This window comes from Oncorhynchus nerka, linkage group LG8, assembly GCF_034236695.1.
Source record: "Oncorhynchus nerka isolate Pitt River linkage group LG8, Oner_Uvic_2.0, whole genome shotgun sequence".
NCBI lineage: Eukaryota > Metazoa > Chordata > Actinopteri > Salmoniformes > Salmonidae > Oncorhynchus > Oncorhynchus nerka.
The window spans coordinates 17,861,013-17,877,244 of NC_088403.1; the positions used below are offsets into that span (position 1 = coordinate 17,861,013).

Sequence of the window (16,232 nt, forward strand, 5' to 3'; positions counted from 1 at the left end):
ATGCACTCCCTGGAAACCCAGTTACACAATAAATGTTTGATTTGTTCGATAAAGTCCATCATTTATGTCCAAATACCTCCTTTTTCTTCGCGCCCTGAGTTCACAAATCCAAATTCACAACATGCAGGCCAGACGAAAAGTCCACAAATTCCATTACAGTTCGTAGAAACATGTCAAACGATGTATAGAATCAATCTTTAGGATGTTTTTAACCTGTTGAACCTATGGGGGCGCTGTGTCATTATTGGATAAAAAGACGTGCCCGTTTTAAGCGCAAAATTTTGTCACGAAAAGATGCTCGACTATGCATGGAATTGACAGCCTTGGAAAGACACAACTCTGACGTCTCCAAAACTGCAAAGATATTATCTGTCCGTGCCCCAGAACTAATGCAACAGGCGAAACCAAGATGAAGTTCCATACAGGAAATGCCCCGGATTCTGAAGGCGCTGTGTTCCAATGTCTCCTTATATGGCTGTGAATGCGCCAGGAATGAGCCTGCGCTTTCAGTCTATTCCCCGAGGTGTCTGCAGCATTGTGACGTGTTTGTAGGCATATCATTGGAAGATTGACCATAAGAGACTACATTTACCTGGTGTCCCGCCCGGTGTCCTGTGTGCGTAATCTGTAGGTCCATGCGCGTTCCATTTCTTCAGAATTGAAAGTAAACTGCCACGATGGATTTTATCATCGATAGATATATGAAAAACACCTTGAGGATTGATTCTGAACATCGTTTGCCATGTTTCTGTCGATATTATGGAGTTAATTTGGAAAAAAGTTTGCGTTTTAATGACTTTTTTTTTTTTTTTTCTTACCCAAACGCGATGAACAAAACGGAGCGATTAGTCGACACAAATAATATTTTTTGTAAAAACGGAACATTTGCTATCTAACAGAGTCTCCTCATTGAAAACATCTGAAGTTCTTCAAAGGTAAATGATTTTATTTGAATGCTTTTATGGTTTTTGTGGTAAATGTTGCATGCTGAATGCTAACGCTAAATGGTACGTTAGCCATCAATACTGTTACACAAATGCTTGTTTTGCAATGGTTGAGAAGCATATTTTGAAAATCTGAGATGACAGTGTTGTTAACAAAAGGCTAAGCTTGAGAGCAAATAGATTAATTTCATTTCATTTGCGATTTTCATGAATAGTTAACGTTGTGTTATGCTAATGAGCTTGCGGATAGATTTACACAATCGTGGATACAGGGTTTTTTCGTAGCTAAACGTGACGCAGAAAACGGAGCGATTTGTCCTAAACAAATAATCTTTCAGGAAAAACTGAACATTTGCTATCTGAGAGTCTCCTCATTGAAAACATCTGAAGTTCTTCAAAGGTAAATGATTTTATTTGAATGCTTTTCTGTTTTTTTTGTGTAAATGTTGCCTGCTGAATGCTAACGCTAAATGCTACGCTAAATGCTACGTTAGCCATCAATACTGTTACACAAATGCTTGTTTTGCAATGGTTGAGAAGCATATTTTGAAAATCTGAGATGACAGTGTTGTTAACAAAAGGCTAAGCTTGAGAGCAAATAGATTAATTTAATTTAATTAGCGATTTTCATGAATAGTTAACGTTGCGTTATGGTAATGAGCTTGAGGCTGTAGACACGATACCGGATCCGGGATGGCTCGACGCAAGAAGTTAACATAATTCTTCAATAATGTTTCAACCAGAGAATTCCTTTGTCTTTAGAAATGCGATGGAACGCAGCTACCTCTCATGGGATTGCGCCTGAATGATCTCATGGCACTCTGCCAAACACCTGACTCAATCAGCTCTCATTCCCCCCTCCTTCACAGTATAAGCCTCAAACAAGGTTCTAAAGACTGTTGACATCTAGTGGAAGCCGTAGGAAGTGCAATATGACCCCATATACACTGTATATTCGATAGGCAATGACTTGAAAAACTACAAATCTAAGATTTCCCACTTCCTGGTGGATTTTTTCTCAGGTTTTTGCCTGCCATATGAGTTCTGTTATACTCACAGACATCATTCAAACAGTTTTAGAAACTTCTGAGTGTTTCCTATCCAAATCTACTAATACTATGCATATATTAGCAACTAGGCCTGAGTAGCAGGCAGTTTACTCTGGGCACCTTATTCATCCAAGCTACTCAATACTGCCCCCAGCCATAATAAGTTTTTAATTAAGAATGCCAGTGCATTATAAGCTCTTTATCTCAGAGGTAGGACCACATGAGCTGATAAGGAAATCATCCAGGCACAACTCTAGTAATAACCTAAAACTATGGCCCAGAGTTTTTCCTGGTCAAGTCACATGGTAGGAAAAACTTGTAGCCCTCATAGATTGCATCCCAATAATCTCTCCTTTCTCCTGAAGTGTGCACTCATTCACTACTCCCCCACCCTCCACAGAAAGTGGATGCTTTTTTTTTTTTTTTTTTTACAGTATTTTCAACCTAACTTCCATTTTCAGTGAAAGGCATCTTTCTATGCCAGCTATGTTATTAGGTTACTACTCCTCACAAATATAAGAGCATTGGTGTAGGAATGGCCTTGAGGGAGTTTCTTATAAAAGTAATTTCCTGTCAAATCCATGAAGGGTATTCAAGAAGTGCACACTTTGGGAGAAAGGAGTGCTTATTGGGAAGCAACCATAGGCCGAGTATGGAGAAGGCATGAATTTCATCACATAGAGAAACTACTGTCTATTTAATTATGCATTCCATCATCAGCCCATTGTTGTAGCCTGGATTTCCAATGTTAAGCATCTTGACAGAGCCAGATCTGTGTAGAAGACCACCAGTTCCGTGAGGGAATTTGACTGAACTGAACTATGGGATTTGACAGCCTGGTTAGCCTGCTCGCTGCGGGGATATGGACAGAGAGATATATTTAGTGAGGGGGGGGGCTACTGAGGCATACAGGGGTATGTGCCATATCTGTCACCCCCCCCCACCAGGGAACCCTAGTGGGTAGTATCAAGGTTAGCCACCCTCCTGCACAGAGAATAACCTGGCATGATATTGGGCTCAACCTACGTCAGCTGTTCACTAAAGACAGAGCAGTTGTTGCCAGTTGTTTGCTCACTGTCAAAAGGCAGACTTTGGCTTTAACAGGTCACATCGCTTCCTATATAAAGGTTGTTGTGTTCTTAGATGATTCCCATGCCAGAGACTGGTTTGGTGCCCTTTTGGAATCTCGATATGTAAAAAATAAAAAATAAAACAATATTGTCACATACACCAGATAGGTGCAGTGAAATGTGTTGTTTTACAGGTTCAGTAGTACATCACCCTGGGAGCAAATGTGTTGTTTTACAGGTTCAGTAGTACATCACCCTGGGAGCAAATGTGTTGTTTTACAGGTTCAGTTGTACATCACCCTGGGAGCAAATGTGTTGTTTTACAGGGTCAGTAGTACATCACCCTGGGAGCAAATGTGTTGTTTTACAGGTTCAGTAGTACATCACCCTGGGAGCAAATGTGTTGTTTTACAGGTTCAGTAGTACATCACCCTGGGAGCAAATGTGTTGTTTTACAGGTTCAGTAGTACATCACCCTGGGAGCAAATGTGTTGTTTTACAGGTTCAGTAGTACATCACCCTGGGAGCAAATGTGTTGTTTTACAGGTTCAGTTGTACATCACCCTGGGAGCAAATGTGTTGTTTTACAGGGTCAGTAGTACATCACCCTGGGAGCAAATGTGTTGTTTTACAGGTTCAGTAGTACATCACCCTGGGAGCAAATGTGTTGTTTTACAGGTTCAGTAGTACATCACCCTGGGAGCAAATGTGTTGTTTTACAGGTTCAGTAGTACATCACCCTGGGAGCAAATGTGTTGTTTTACAGGTTCAGTAGTACATCACCCTGGGAGCAAATGTGTTGTTTTACAGGTTCAGTAGTACATCACCCTGGGAGCAAAGTAGGGTTAAATGCCTTGCTCAGCTCACATATTCAAACTTTTCAGTTACTGACCCAACGCTCTAACCTCTAGGCTACCTGCCACCAAAGCATTGGATCACATTTTTTGCCAAACTGTTTCAGAGTATCTGTAGAAAGTTTATTCTGGGCGGGGCTGGACATGAACCAGGGGGGTTTACTACAAAGCAGGATCAATGAGTTAGCCAGCTAACTTTGATAAACAACCTGAAATAACTCATCATTTTCCAATTCAAGCTAATTGGTTGTTGAATCAATTAGACCATGGCCATTTCAAACTTGTCCAAATTGATTTCAGAATGCTAAGGCAACTGGTAAGTTAGCTCATTGATTCTGCTTCGTAGTATACCCCTTAGGAGAGCATCATCTTATAAGAGGCAAATGACAAAAACACAGGTGACAATAAGCCTAGGACTAATGAACAGAACAGGTTATGGCTGCGGTGATCAGCGTAAGCACATTACGGAGGCACGTACGGGGCAACATATTGAGTCGTCAGTACCTATCAGAAATCATAACGACAGCAGAAGTGCACGTTGAGAATGTCTCAGATAGCTGTGTGTGTGCGTGTGTGTGTGTGTGTGTGTGTGTGTGTGTGTGTGTGTGTGTGTGTGTGTGTGTGTGTGTGTGTGTGTGTGTGTGTGTGTGTGTGTGTGTGTGTGTGTCGGGTTGCTGCAGAAATAGCCAGCCCACCTGCTGGGGATCACTGAGGGAGTGATGACAGAACATTTGCCTCCACCCCCCTCGGACATTGTTGCCCCTCCTGTACCCCTGTTCCTGTCCCTCGTACCCCTTTTCTCGGTGATCAATGAGAACCCTGTGGTTCCCATCCAGTATATGCTCTGAGCCCTGGGCAAACACTACAGTACAGGCCTATAAACACTACAGTATACAGCTACGTTATACACATTGTGGGGATTGATTCAGAGTGGCATTGTTGCGACTGATATGTTTTCATGTGTCTGACTGCTATATTTCCTCCAATCCCTTGAAACTTTATGACATGCCAACAATTGACTATCTAATAATAAATATGGTCTCATAAAATGTATAATAAATTCCTTATAAATACTATAAGAGTGTGTTTACTGGCGTTTGAACTCCAAAAAGACAGACCATGAGCACATCTAATATGGTACCCCATTCCCTATTCATAAAACGGGTAGTCTGATTGGGAAAACAGCATTCCAGCCGGTACGACATAAAAATACTTCTTTAGTGTTGTATCTGGAGTATCGCTACGCTGTTCTTGACATACCATGGCTTCCCATTACGCCTAACAACAGCCCTTAGGTGAGGTATTGGCCATACACCACACCCTCTCGGTCCTTATTGCGTAGATGTAGCCTAGCGCACTACTTTTGACCAATGCCCTGGTCAAAAGTAGTGCACTATAAATAGGCTGCCATTTTGGACACAACTCATGTACAGTATAGGCCAGGGGAAGTATGTGGAATGTCTGGAGGAGAAGTTGAACAGTTATGTGGCATATTACTGGTGACAGGAGGGACATGCCTGTCCCCGTTGTCATAACTACATGTTTTATTATCTGGAGAGGGAGGCCGGGGGGGAGACAAGATCACAAGAAGCTCGAGCCACATAGAATACCGGCTCCAGAACATTGGGCCTAGCAATACTTCAGATATACCAATCATTAAAGTTGAGGACAACTTTACTATCCTACTGGAACTATGAATGTCAGTGTTTTGCTGCATATTATAAACTGGGTGGTTCGAGCCCTGAATGCTGATTGGCTGACAGCTGTGATATATCAGACCGTAAACCACAGGTATGACAAAACATTTGTTTTTACTGCTCTAATTACGTTGGTAACCAGTTTATAATATCACCTCGGGGGTTTGTAGTATATGGCCAGTATACCATGGCTAAGGGCTGTGTCCAGGCACTCCACGTTGCGTCATGCAAAAGAACAGCACTTAGCCGTGGTATATTGGCCATATATCACACCCCATTGTGCCTTATTGCTTAAATATCACATCTCACTTCTGCATATATCACAATAACAGGCTCTGACAAGGGCCTGAAATAGCTGTGGAAAACGTTCATGAGCCTTCTGATTTGTTGTCCCTGATTAACCTCTATTAAACCTGTCACATCAAATAAAAAATGCTTCAACTACTGTACATTGTCACAGCAGCCTATTAAGATACACAGGTAAGTGCCAAAATAAAAGAAACACTTGAGTAAATGAGGGTTCTGGCGGCTCTGTTATGATGTGGAGTGCATTTTCCTGGCATGGAAAATCATTTTATACAATTAATACACAGCTATTCTGAGTGATCACCTTCAACCTATGGTGCGGCATTTCTATCCTGATGGGCGTGGTCTTTCCAGGATGACAATTCCCTAATCCACAGGGCACGAGTGGTCACTGAATGGTTTAATGAGCATGAAAACAATGTAAACCATATGCCCTGGCCGTCTCAGTCATCAGATCTCAACCCAATGGAACACTTATGGGAGATTCTGGAGCGGCGCCTGAACCAGAGGTTTCCACCATCAACAAAACACCAAAGGATGGAATTTCTTGTTCCAGACATCTGTAGAATCTATGACAAGGCACATTGAAGCTGTTCTGGCCTGTGGTGGCCAACAACCTATTAAGACACCTGTAGAATCTATGACAAGGCACATTGAAGCTGTTCTGGCCTGTGGTGGCCAACAACCTATTAAGACACCTGTAGAATCTATGACAAGGCACATTGAAGCTGTTCTGGCCTGTGGTGGCCAACAACCTATTAAGACACCTGTAGAATCTATGACAAGGCACATTGAAGCTGTTCTGGCCTGTGGTGGCCAACAACCTATTAAGACACCTGTAGAATCTATGACAAGGCACATTGAAGCTGTTCTGGCCTGTGGTGGCCAACAACCTATTAAGACACCTGTAGAATCTATGACAAGGCACATTGAAGCTGTTCTGGTCTGTGGTGGCCAACAACCTATTAAGACACCTGTAGAATCTATGACAAGGCACATTGAAGCTGTTCTGGCCTGTGGTGACCAACAACCTATTAAGACACCTGTAGAATCTATGACAAGGCACATTAAAGCTGTTCTGGCCTGTGGTGGCCAACAACCTATTAAGACACTTGTAGAATCTATGACAAGGTACATTGAAGCTGTTCTGGCCTGTGGTGGCCAACAACCTATTAAGACACTTTACGTTGGTGTTTCCATTATTTCGGCATTTACTTATATTTTAGTAATGATAATCAAAATCATAACAACCAATATACACATGTATTCTTTTCATTTCAAGACAAGATTATCACTTTCATAGGCTTTAATGAGAATATAAACCACACAAGTGAAACAGAGGATGTATCCTCCAAATCAACAAAATAACCCAAACAACATTACCCTGTTCATTTTCAGTGGATTTTCCATAGGAACAAGGGCTTCTTGCAAAAGGCAGCGAGAGGAATTCACAGAAGTTTTCAGACAATGTCATTAAGGCACTGGTCATGATTTATTATTACATTTTGACCTGCATTGTCACAATGTCACAGGAGGTTATATTTCATCCCTGGTGTCCAGCCAGCCCATTCCTGCAGGACTCTGGTGCTGGGCTATATCTGTTGTCCACATGCTGCCCAGCCCTGCCCAGACCCACATAAAAGAGAAAATCACCCCCATTGTCTCAGATCCCTCTGTTGTTTGAGCGAGACAGAGAGAGAGAGTACTGTACCCGACCCGACTGTGGTCTACCCTATTCCAGGTAATACTCATTTGGGTTGGGGATTCTGTGATTCAGAATCAAACTTAAGTATTTATTAAGTAAATGACTTAAGAATTGATTTAGTTTACTTAATAATGACTTAAGTGAATGGTGGCGTTTTGTTGCTGTTGTCAGTGATTTGAAATGATCTGAGCGTTTCAGGCTGATCAGGTAATTCAACAAAGGGAAGAAGCCCTAATTGAATTGCCTGGATCGGATTTCAAAATCAAATTTTCTCTCTCCAACCAAGGTTTTCATAATGGCTGATGAGTGAGTATTGTTATCTGGGACAATAGGTCGGCTTGACTGTTCATTAATTATGCATATAGCTCCCTTCAAGTACATTTTTTATAATACCGCTTTAATGATTATGTATAGCTCAATCTCAGTGTGTTTTCTGTTTAAAAATACATCATAGTATCTGTTCTAAATATACGTAGCCTAAGCCTTATTATAATGAAGTGGACCCATTGTCTTGAGATGACAAGCCATTTGAGTCTTACAGCAGCATGTCGTAGCCTAAGCCTTATTATAATGAAGTGGACCCATTGTCTTGAGATGACAAGCCATTTGAGTCTTACAGCAGCATGTCGTAGCCTAAGCCTTATTATAATGAAGTGGACCCATTGTCTTGAGATGACAAGCCATTTGAGTCTTACAGCAGCATGTCGTAGCCTAAGCCTTATTATAATGAAGTGGACCCATTGTCTTGAGATGACAAGCCATTTGAGTCTTACAGCAGCATGTCGTAGCCTAAGCCTTATTATAATGAAGTGGACCCATTGTCTTGAGATGACAAGCCATTTGAGTCTTACAGCAGCATGTCGTAGCCTAAGCCTTATTATAATGAAGTGGACCTATTGTCTTGAGATGACAAGCCATTTGAGTCTTACAGCAGCATGTCGTAGCCTAAGTAAAACTGTATGTAATGTAAGTATATGGGAGTATGATACGTGTGTTCTACCTATTGTCTTGAGATGATAAACCATTTAAGTCTTACAGTAGCAGCATGTTGTAGACCCTAGTTATAATGTTAAAATGTCTGTATGCTAGAAGAACTGCTTCTGAGGGTATGATACGTCCGTTCTACCTGATTGTGGATCTCTTGCAACGTACATTCTCTTGCAAATGACACAGAATGACTCTGTTAAGCTGCCAGTTAGCCATACACAGAGCTAACACTGAGGGGATGCTACAATGCTATACGCGGCAGAATGGCTTTTTCCTGTAGTGTCCTTTTCCTAATCCATGGGGAAAATGATGATGGGGCTTGGGGACAAGGCTGCAACTGTCTGTCTGTCTGTCTGTCTGTCTGTCTGTCTGTCTGTCTGTCTGTCTCCTATTACAATGTAATGTACCTCCAGCAGGTTACAAATTATGTTTTTCTTTTCACTAATGCTATTTTTTACTTATATGTCTCCCTTGTCTTTTTGTGTCCATAAACCTGGTCAAATTTAAGTGAGGTAAGTCTTTTAATGTTTATAAATTCACCGTCAGCGCGATCATCATCATCATGACCATCGTCATCATCATCATATTAGATTTAGGGCACCAAAATTCTCTTTTGACTTGTATGTTATGCCAAGCATTTCTTTCACGTCTAGTTGAATCTTACATGCAATGTTGAACAAAGCCCAATCAATAAAGATACACGTTTTTCAGGCTACCTCTCATAGAAGTGTGTATACTTCGATCATTTTGAACAATGTTCTGACATGTTCCCTCTGTCCCTGTAGGAGCAAGACAAACCCAGGCCAATGAATCCCAAGTTAATTGACAAGGTGAGCTAGAGCCAGAACTAGAGACAGCCCTGGTTCAACAGTGTTAATCCCTATATAGAGAGGGAACACGTTGTCCCAAGGTTGCCACTTCAGTCTTATCGGTTATTGTCAGCAATCAAGGGCAATGTTTTTTGAGTGACCACATTCCGACTATGTAACTGGCTCCCTGTATGGATAAACTTATGCTATAAAGAGAGTAAAACGTTTGCTCAATGGAAAGAGTTTTTCATTCTGGGACTAGTTGTGTCCAGGAACAGGCCCATTTGTAGGCCAATGCTTTAGGTCCATAGTAGATTTGTTGTGAGTGGCAGTTGTGTGACCACCTAAACCTTTTTGGGCCAACACAAAAATGTCCCAATAATTGAATAGGTCACCGATCTTGACAAAATCGATTTTCACTTTTAAGGATACAGCACTGGGCACACATTTGCAATAACATTGTGTTCTTTTCCCAACAGCCGAAGTCGAAGATTACGGCTTCGCGTAAGCTCTCCCTGAAGGTACATTACCATGCATTATGTTAACAATTAACATTGACAATAACTAAGACATTCTTTATTACGGATACAGCTGTAGTGACACCGTGAAGAGGACGACTAACTACTGCATGGTGGTATTAGACTGGGTCCTCCGCCTCTGGCCCACCCCTGGAATGATGGATCTTTCTCTCGTCCAATCAGATCATGCTGCTCACCAGGGCGATGGAGCAGCTGGAACAGGAGACGCAGGACAGGGATGAAGAGAAACTGAGCTACCTGGGAGAGCGACTGCCCCCCTTGCAGTTCTCTGGACTGTCATTGGCTGAGCTACAGGTGAGAGACAAGAAAGTCAGCCAATTGAGGGAGCAATACGACTGGGCCAAACTAGTGGTCCAATCACAAAGCTAAACAATAAGACTGTAACTGAACAACACTCAAGTAAATATTCCAGCATGGTTATTCTGTTACATATACAGTACCAGTAAAAAGTTTGGACACACCTACTTATTCAAGGGTTTTTATTTATTTTTGTAGAATAATAGTGAATACCTCAAAACTATGAAATAACACACATGGAAACATTTAGCAACCAAAAAAGTGTTAAACAAATCAAAATATATCATTTAGATTTTAGATTCTTCAAAGTAAGCACCCCTTGCATTGATGACAGCTTTGCACACTCTTGTCATTCTCTCAACCAGCTTCATCTGGAATGCTTTTCCAACAGTCTTGAAGGAGTTCCCACATATGCTGAGCATTTGTTGCATGCTTTCCCTTCACTCTGCGGTACAACTCATCCCAAACCATCTCAACTGGGTTGAGGTCATCTGATGCAGCACTCCATCACTCTCCTTCTTGGTCAAATAGCCCTTACACAGCCTGGAGGTGTTTTGGGTCATTGTCCTTTTGAAAAACCAGGTAGCCATGCTGGTTAAGTGTGGTTAAGTGTGCCTTGAATTCTAAATAAATCACAGACAGTGTCACCAGCAAAGCACCATCACACCTCCTCCTCCATGCTTTACGGTGGGAACTACAAATGCAGAGATCATCCACACACCTACTTTGCGTCTCACAAAAACACGGCGGTTGGAACCAAAAATCTAACATTTGGACTCATCAGACCAAAGGACAGATTTCACCTGGTCTAATGTTTATTGCTTGTGTTTATTGGGCCAAGCAAGTCTCTTCTTATTATTGGTGTCCTTTAGTAGTGGTTTCTTTGAAGCATTTCTACCATGAAGGCCTGATTCACGCAGTCTCTTCTGAACAGTTGATGTTGAGATGTGTCTGTTACTTGAACTCTGTGAAGCATTTATTTGGGCTGCAATTTCTGAGGCTGGTAACTTTAACTTATTCTCTGCAGCAGAGGTAACTCTGGGTCGTTCTTTCCTGTGGCGGTCCTCATGAGAGCCAGTTTCATCATAGCCCTTGATGGTTTTTGCTACTGCATTTGAAGAAACTTTTAAAGTTCTTGAAATTTTCCAAATTGACTGACCTTCATGTCTTAAAGTAGTGATAGACTGTCATTTCTCTTTGCTTATTTGAGCTGTTCTTACCATAATATGTACTTGGTCTTTTACCAAATAGGGCTATCTTCTGTATACCACCCCTACCTTTTCACAACACCACAACTGATTGGCTCAAATGCATTAAGAAATTCCACAAATTAAATTTAAACAAGGCACACCTGTTTATTGAAATACATTCCAAGAAACGACCTCATGAAGCTGGTTGAGAGAATGACAAGAGCGTGCAAAGCTGTCATCAAGGCAAAAGGTGGCTACTGATGTAAGAAGGGCTATATAAATACATTTGATTTGAAATTTGATTTGATACTGAAGAATCTCAAATATAAAAATAATTAGATTGTTTTAACACTATTTTGGTTACTACATGATTCCATATGTGTTATTTCATAGTTTTGATGTCTTCACTATTATTCTACAATGAAGAAAATAGTAAAAATAAAGAAAACCCTTGAATGAGTAGATGTGTCCAAACTTTTGACTGGTACTGCATCTCAATGAGATTTGATTCTTCACTCTTAGACAAAAGGGTTCCAAAGGAGTTATTTGGCTGTCCCCATAGAAGAAACCTTTGTTGTTTCCAGGTAGAACCCTTTTTGGTTCCAAGTAGAACCCTTTTTGGGTTCCATGTAGGGCCCTCTGTTGGAATGGAACCAAAAAGGGTTCTTCAAAGGATTCTCTCCTATGAGGACAGCCGAAGAACCCTTTTAGGTTCTAGATATCACCTTTTTTTGTGTATATTTAATCTTAGTATGCTTATCTATTTTCTTCAGGACCTATGCAAGCAGCTCCATGGAAAGATAGATGTGGTAGATGAGGAGAGATACGACTGTGAGGCCAAAGTGACCAAGCACAACAAAGATGTAAGTCTTTGGCCCTTTGGGTGAGATGTTATCCTCAGGTCCTGCCTCTTGTGGTGGCAACAAATGGGTGTTAGTCTCAGTTTTGCAGCTGGGTCAGGGCCAAATCAATGGTCAGTGCCAGTTCCTGGGGTTGGCCCTTGCCAGGATTGGAACCCGGGTCCAGCAAGTATCAAACCAACACTTCTTGAAGAGGTTGCTAGGTGTTGGCTTAAGTTGCTATAATATTTAATAGTAGATTTCGATGAAATCTACAGATCCATGAGCTGAAGCTGAAGGTGCAGGACTTAGGAGGGAAGTTTAAGAAGCCCGCCCTGAGGAAGGTGCGTGTCTCTGCAGACGAGATGATGAGGGCTTTGCTGGGAACCAAACACAAAGGCTCTATGGACCTCAGGTCCAACCTCAAGTCTGTCAAGAAGGAAGACACCAACAAGGACAAAGACAAGGTAACTGGGACTTGGGCCATGTACAAATACTTTACCAATGCATCCTTCCTTTCTCCTGAAGCTTTAAGTTAGCTCACCTTGAAATTTGAAACCTCTCTGGCACTAGTAAGCACTGGCTTGTGCGGAGATGGCATGGTACTGGAAACCATGCTACTATGGACCTCCAAGCATTTGCATCTAATGGTTAAACTGAGAGTAACTGCAACCATAACGTTAGCTTATTATAGTAGCTAGCTAGCTAATCAAACATGAGTTAGCATAGCACTACTCTTTGTTTGTTTTCCCTTTACACAAAGCTAGTTGATGTCTGACAGCACAGTGTGTATTCCTCTTCCCTCTCAGGTGCTCACGTCTGAGGTGACCGACTGGCGTAAGAATGTGGAGGCCATGTCTGGCATGGAGGGCCGCAAGAAGATGTTCGACGCATCTGGCGGCCAGTAAGCCATACTACAGCCTTGGGACGGGAACCACGCACAGGACATGGTCCAGAGAGGAGGAGGAGGAGGAGCTGTGTAGTCCCTGAATGTGCCCCGCCACACACCCTACCACAGTACAAAGGCAGCATGGGGTTAAATTGTGAGGAGTCCAGTGCTGAGCAGTCCATTAGAGGGGTATGTAGTTTTGTAAAACAGGTTGTAGTTCTCTGCTGGAGTGGAAGGGTTTCTATAAGAGTTTTACAGAGCCTGCGATTTCTTTCAGGTACTACTTACCAAATATTTTACAACCCAGTATAAACTCGTTTTGGAACCCAACCTAATATAAACAGTATACCACAAAGCCCTCAGATGAGACTGTATGAGGTAGTCTTGGAAACCCAAAACAAAAATATTGCGTAATTGCGTCAAACGCTCAATTAAGTTATGGGGAGAGATGTATGAGATAAGATACTAACAAGACTAGCAAAGTCCCCACCCCTTAAACGGAAACTCTCAGCTAAAGCACCATCTTCACCCAATCCTGATACGTCCAAATAACCAGTGACGGAGAGCACCGAACTACTGCTCCTTGTTAGTCGTCACATCCCACCAACTTTTGACAGACGTTACGATAACATTTATGTTCCATAATCTGTCCACGAGAGATTAGGAATTGCTGCGTTTATAAAGCACGTGAAGATGTGAACTACCTATACACGATGAAGTTCCATAAAAGTTAAGTGAATGATTGGAGTAATGTAGAATAGTGAAGTCATCATAGTCCCCCACTGAGTCAAACCTTTAGTCCGATCATCTTAAAGAAATAGGAAAGGCTTGAGGCTGATGAACGTTTACAGTTGTCAATATCATGATGATTTCCTAACTAATTAAGCAACATGTTGCTCTCTCGGACTCGGACTCCCTCAGGGCTGATGTCAATGGTAAAACAGCATGATTTAACCCCTCGCTGACATCCTCGCGCATGATCTCTCCACCCTGTCATTGCCGACTTAGCCTATCACGCTGGGACAGTTAACCACTTCTTGAAAAGCTGTGTGTGGTGCATATCTCACTATTGCTATTTATTATGGAAGATGTATGTGTCTTTTATTTATGGCATTATAAAACATGAATCACCAAAGGATGTCCTTGGTTTGTTATACGAACTCACATCAGTGTCTATTTTCTATTGTCTGGTACTCAGTGATCTAATAGAGGCATGAATGGCCATGGGTAGCAGCTTAAAGGGATAGTTCACCCAAATGACAAAATGACATGTTGTTCCTTACCCTAGACACGGTATGACAGCAATCATATTGGTTTGGAAACCAATATGTAATTTTTTGTCATTTGGGTTAACAGTGTTGATGGATTTGGCAAACGATAGACTGACAATGCCATTGAAAAACAAGGGGTTGGGCGATACTAGGGGTTATTCATCTGCTACTTTGTAAACTTCAAATGGAAGTTGCCTACAGGTGAGGGAAAAACACTTTGACATTGACCTTCAGTCAAAAGGTTGTGACCCAGCAGCACAGTGTTTCATGTCCCAGGAACCACTTTAATATGATAAAGTAGTGATCTTCTGGATGACCTGGCCAAAGGCTTCATCAGCACTGTCGTACACCCACTGTTGGACCGCTTTAGTCTTCTAAAGCTAAGGAATAGGAATGAAATGCAAGAAACTCTATCCCTCAACTCACAATCACAGCATAACTTCTGGTAGCTTATTGGACACACGAGACAGCTACACCAGCCTAACAAGAAGCAGAAACAATTGGTGGGTGTTGTGAGTTCAGTTGTCAACAGATGGTGAATCTTAAAGCTTGTCCCCCTGCATCAAATCCTCAGTCACCTTGTATTTTTAGCTCTGTTGTTCTCTGAGTCTAATCCAACCTTGGAAACAAACACTGGAGCTGGAGCACATCATTCACTTTGTTGGCCTGCGTGGGTCGCCTGGCTGTTGTCACCCAGACACAGTCATGCCGAGTATGAGAGACACCCAGGCCAATAATAGCCAGAGGCCCGCTGGTGAGAGGGAAGTGTTGACAGGTTCATGTCAGTCAATGTGGTGTCAGGTGTGTGTGAGTGTTTGTCCCCCTGTTCAGTGTTTATTCAGAAAGGCACACATTAGACCTCTATGAAGGTTCACCAGTGTGTGTGCCTCCCAGGGGACCTACCGGTGCCCACCTGTGTGTGTGTGTGTGTGGTGGTTGGTGTTCGTGTAGATAAGCTGTTAAGTAAAGTAGTTGTCTGTCCTTCCACTAACCTTTGGGAAGAAGATACAGTAGTAGTTTCCAACACAGCCCTAAATGAACAATACCCACAAATCAAATCAAGCTTTATTTATACAGCACATTTAAAGAAATGGATTGCAACGCAATGTGCTTCACAGGACAAAAACAAAGGAATAACAATAAAAACTGAACAACTATAAAGCACCCTAAGGAAAAGCAAAGTTAAAAAGGTGTGTTTTAAGACCTCTTTTAAATATGTCCAGTTTCAGCCCTCCTCAGGTTCTCTGGCAGGCTATTCCAGAGGCTGGGGGCATAGTAACTCGTTTCTGCCTCTCCATGCCTCCTGGTCCTAGGCTTTGGGATAGTTAAAAGGCCAGTGCCAGAGGACCTGAGGGACCTACTGGGTACATAACTTAAAAGCATGTCTGACATGTACTTGGGTGCACAATCGTGGATTGATTTAAAAACCAATAGAAGAATCTTCAAATGAATTGTAAAACTCACAGGCAGCCAGTGCAGAGACCTTAAGACCGGTGTAATGTGTGCTCTCCGTCTGGTCTTGGTCAGTACCCGTGCTGCAGCATTCTGTATGTTTTACAGTACAGAGACCTTAACACCGGTGTAATGTGTGCTCTCCGTCTGGTCTTGGTCAGTACCTGTGCTGCAGCATTCTGTATGTTTTGTAGTTGACCAATGGCTTTCTTGGTTAGAGAAGACAGGAGAGCATTACAGTAGTCGAGCGTGCTTGTAATAAAAAGCACAAGCCACAAACATAGGTTTTGGAACCAGAGACATACCACACCACATCAAATTCAAAATTCAAAGG

General features: G+C 42.1%; 1 protein-coding gene across 1 annotated transcript; it reads left to right on the top strand.

The window, feature by feature from the left end:
- The first annotated feature begins 9,397 nt into the window (after positions 1-9,397).
- Positions 9,398-14,335, top strand: LOC115115305 (troponin I, slow skeletal muscle-like). Its single transcript, XM_029643805.2, has 6 exons — positions 9,398-9,442; positions 9,901-9,942; positions 10,123-10,254; positions 12,221-12,310; positions 12,565-12,753; positions 13,096-14,335. Exons 1-6 carry the CDS (start codon positions 9,419-9,421, stop codon positions 13,192-13,194), a joined length of 576 nt encoding a protein of 191 aa, XP_029499665.1. The 5' UTR covers positions 9,398-9,418; the 3' UTR covers positions 13,195-14,335.
- Positions 14,336-16,232: the final 1,897 nt, after the last annotated feature.

Excerpts from the sequence above, each read along its gene's own strand:
- LOC115115305 (XM_029643805.2), top strand. The coding sequence starts at position 9,419 with ATGAATCCCAAGTTAATTGACAAG. Across the intron at positions 9,443-9,900 it reads ATCCCAAGTTAATTGACAAG|CCGAAGTCGAAGATTACGGC; the intron begins GTGAGCTAGAGC and ends TTTTCCCAACAG. Across the intron at positions 12,311-12,564 it reads TGACCAAGCACAACAAAGAT|ATCCATGAGCTGAAGCTGAA; the intron begins GTAAGTCTTTGG and ends TGAAATCTACAG.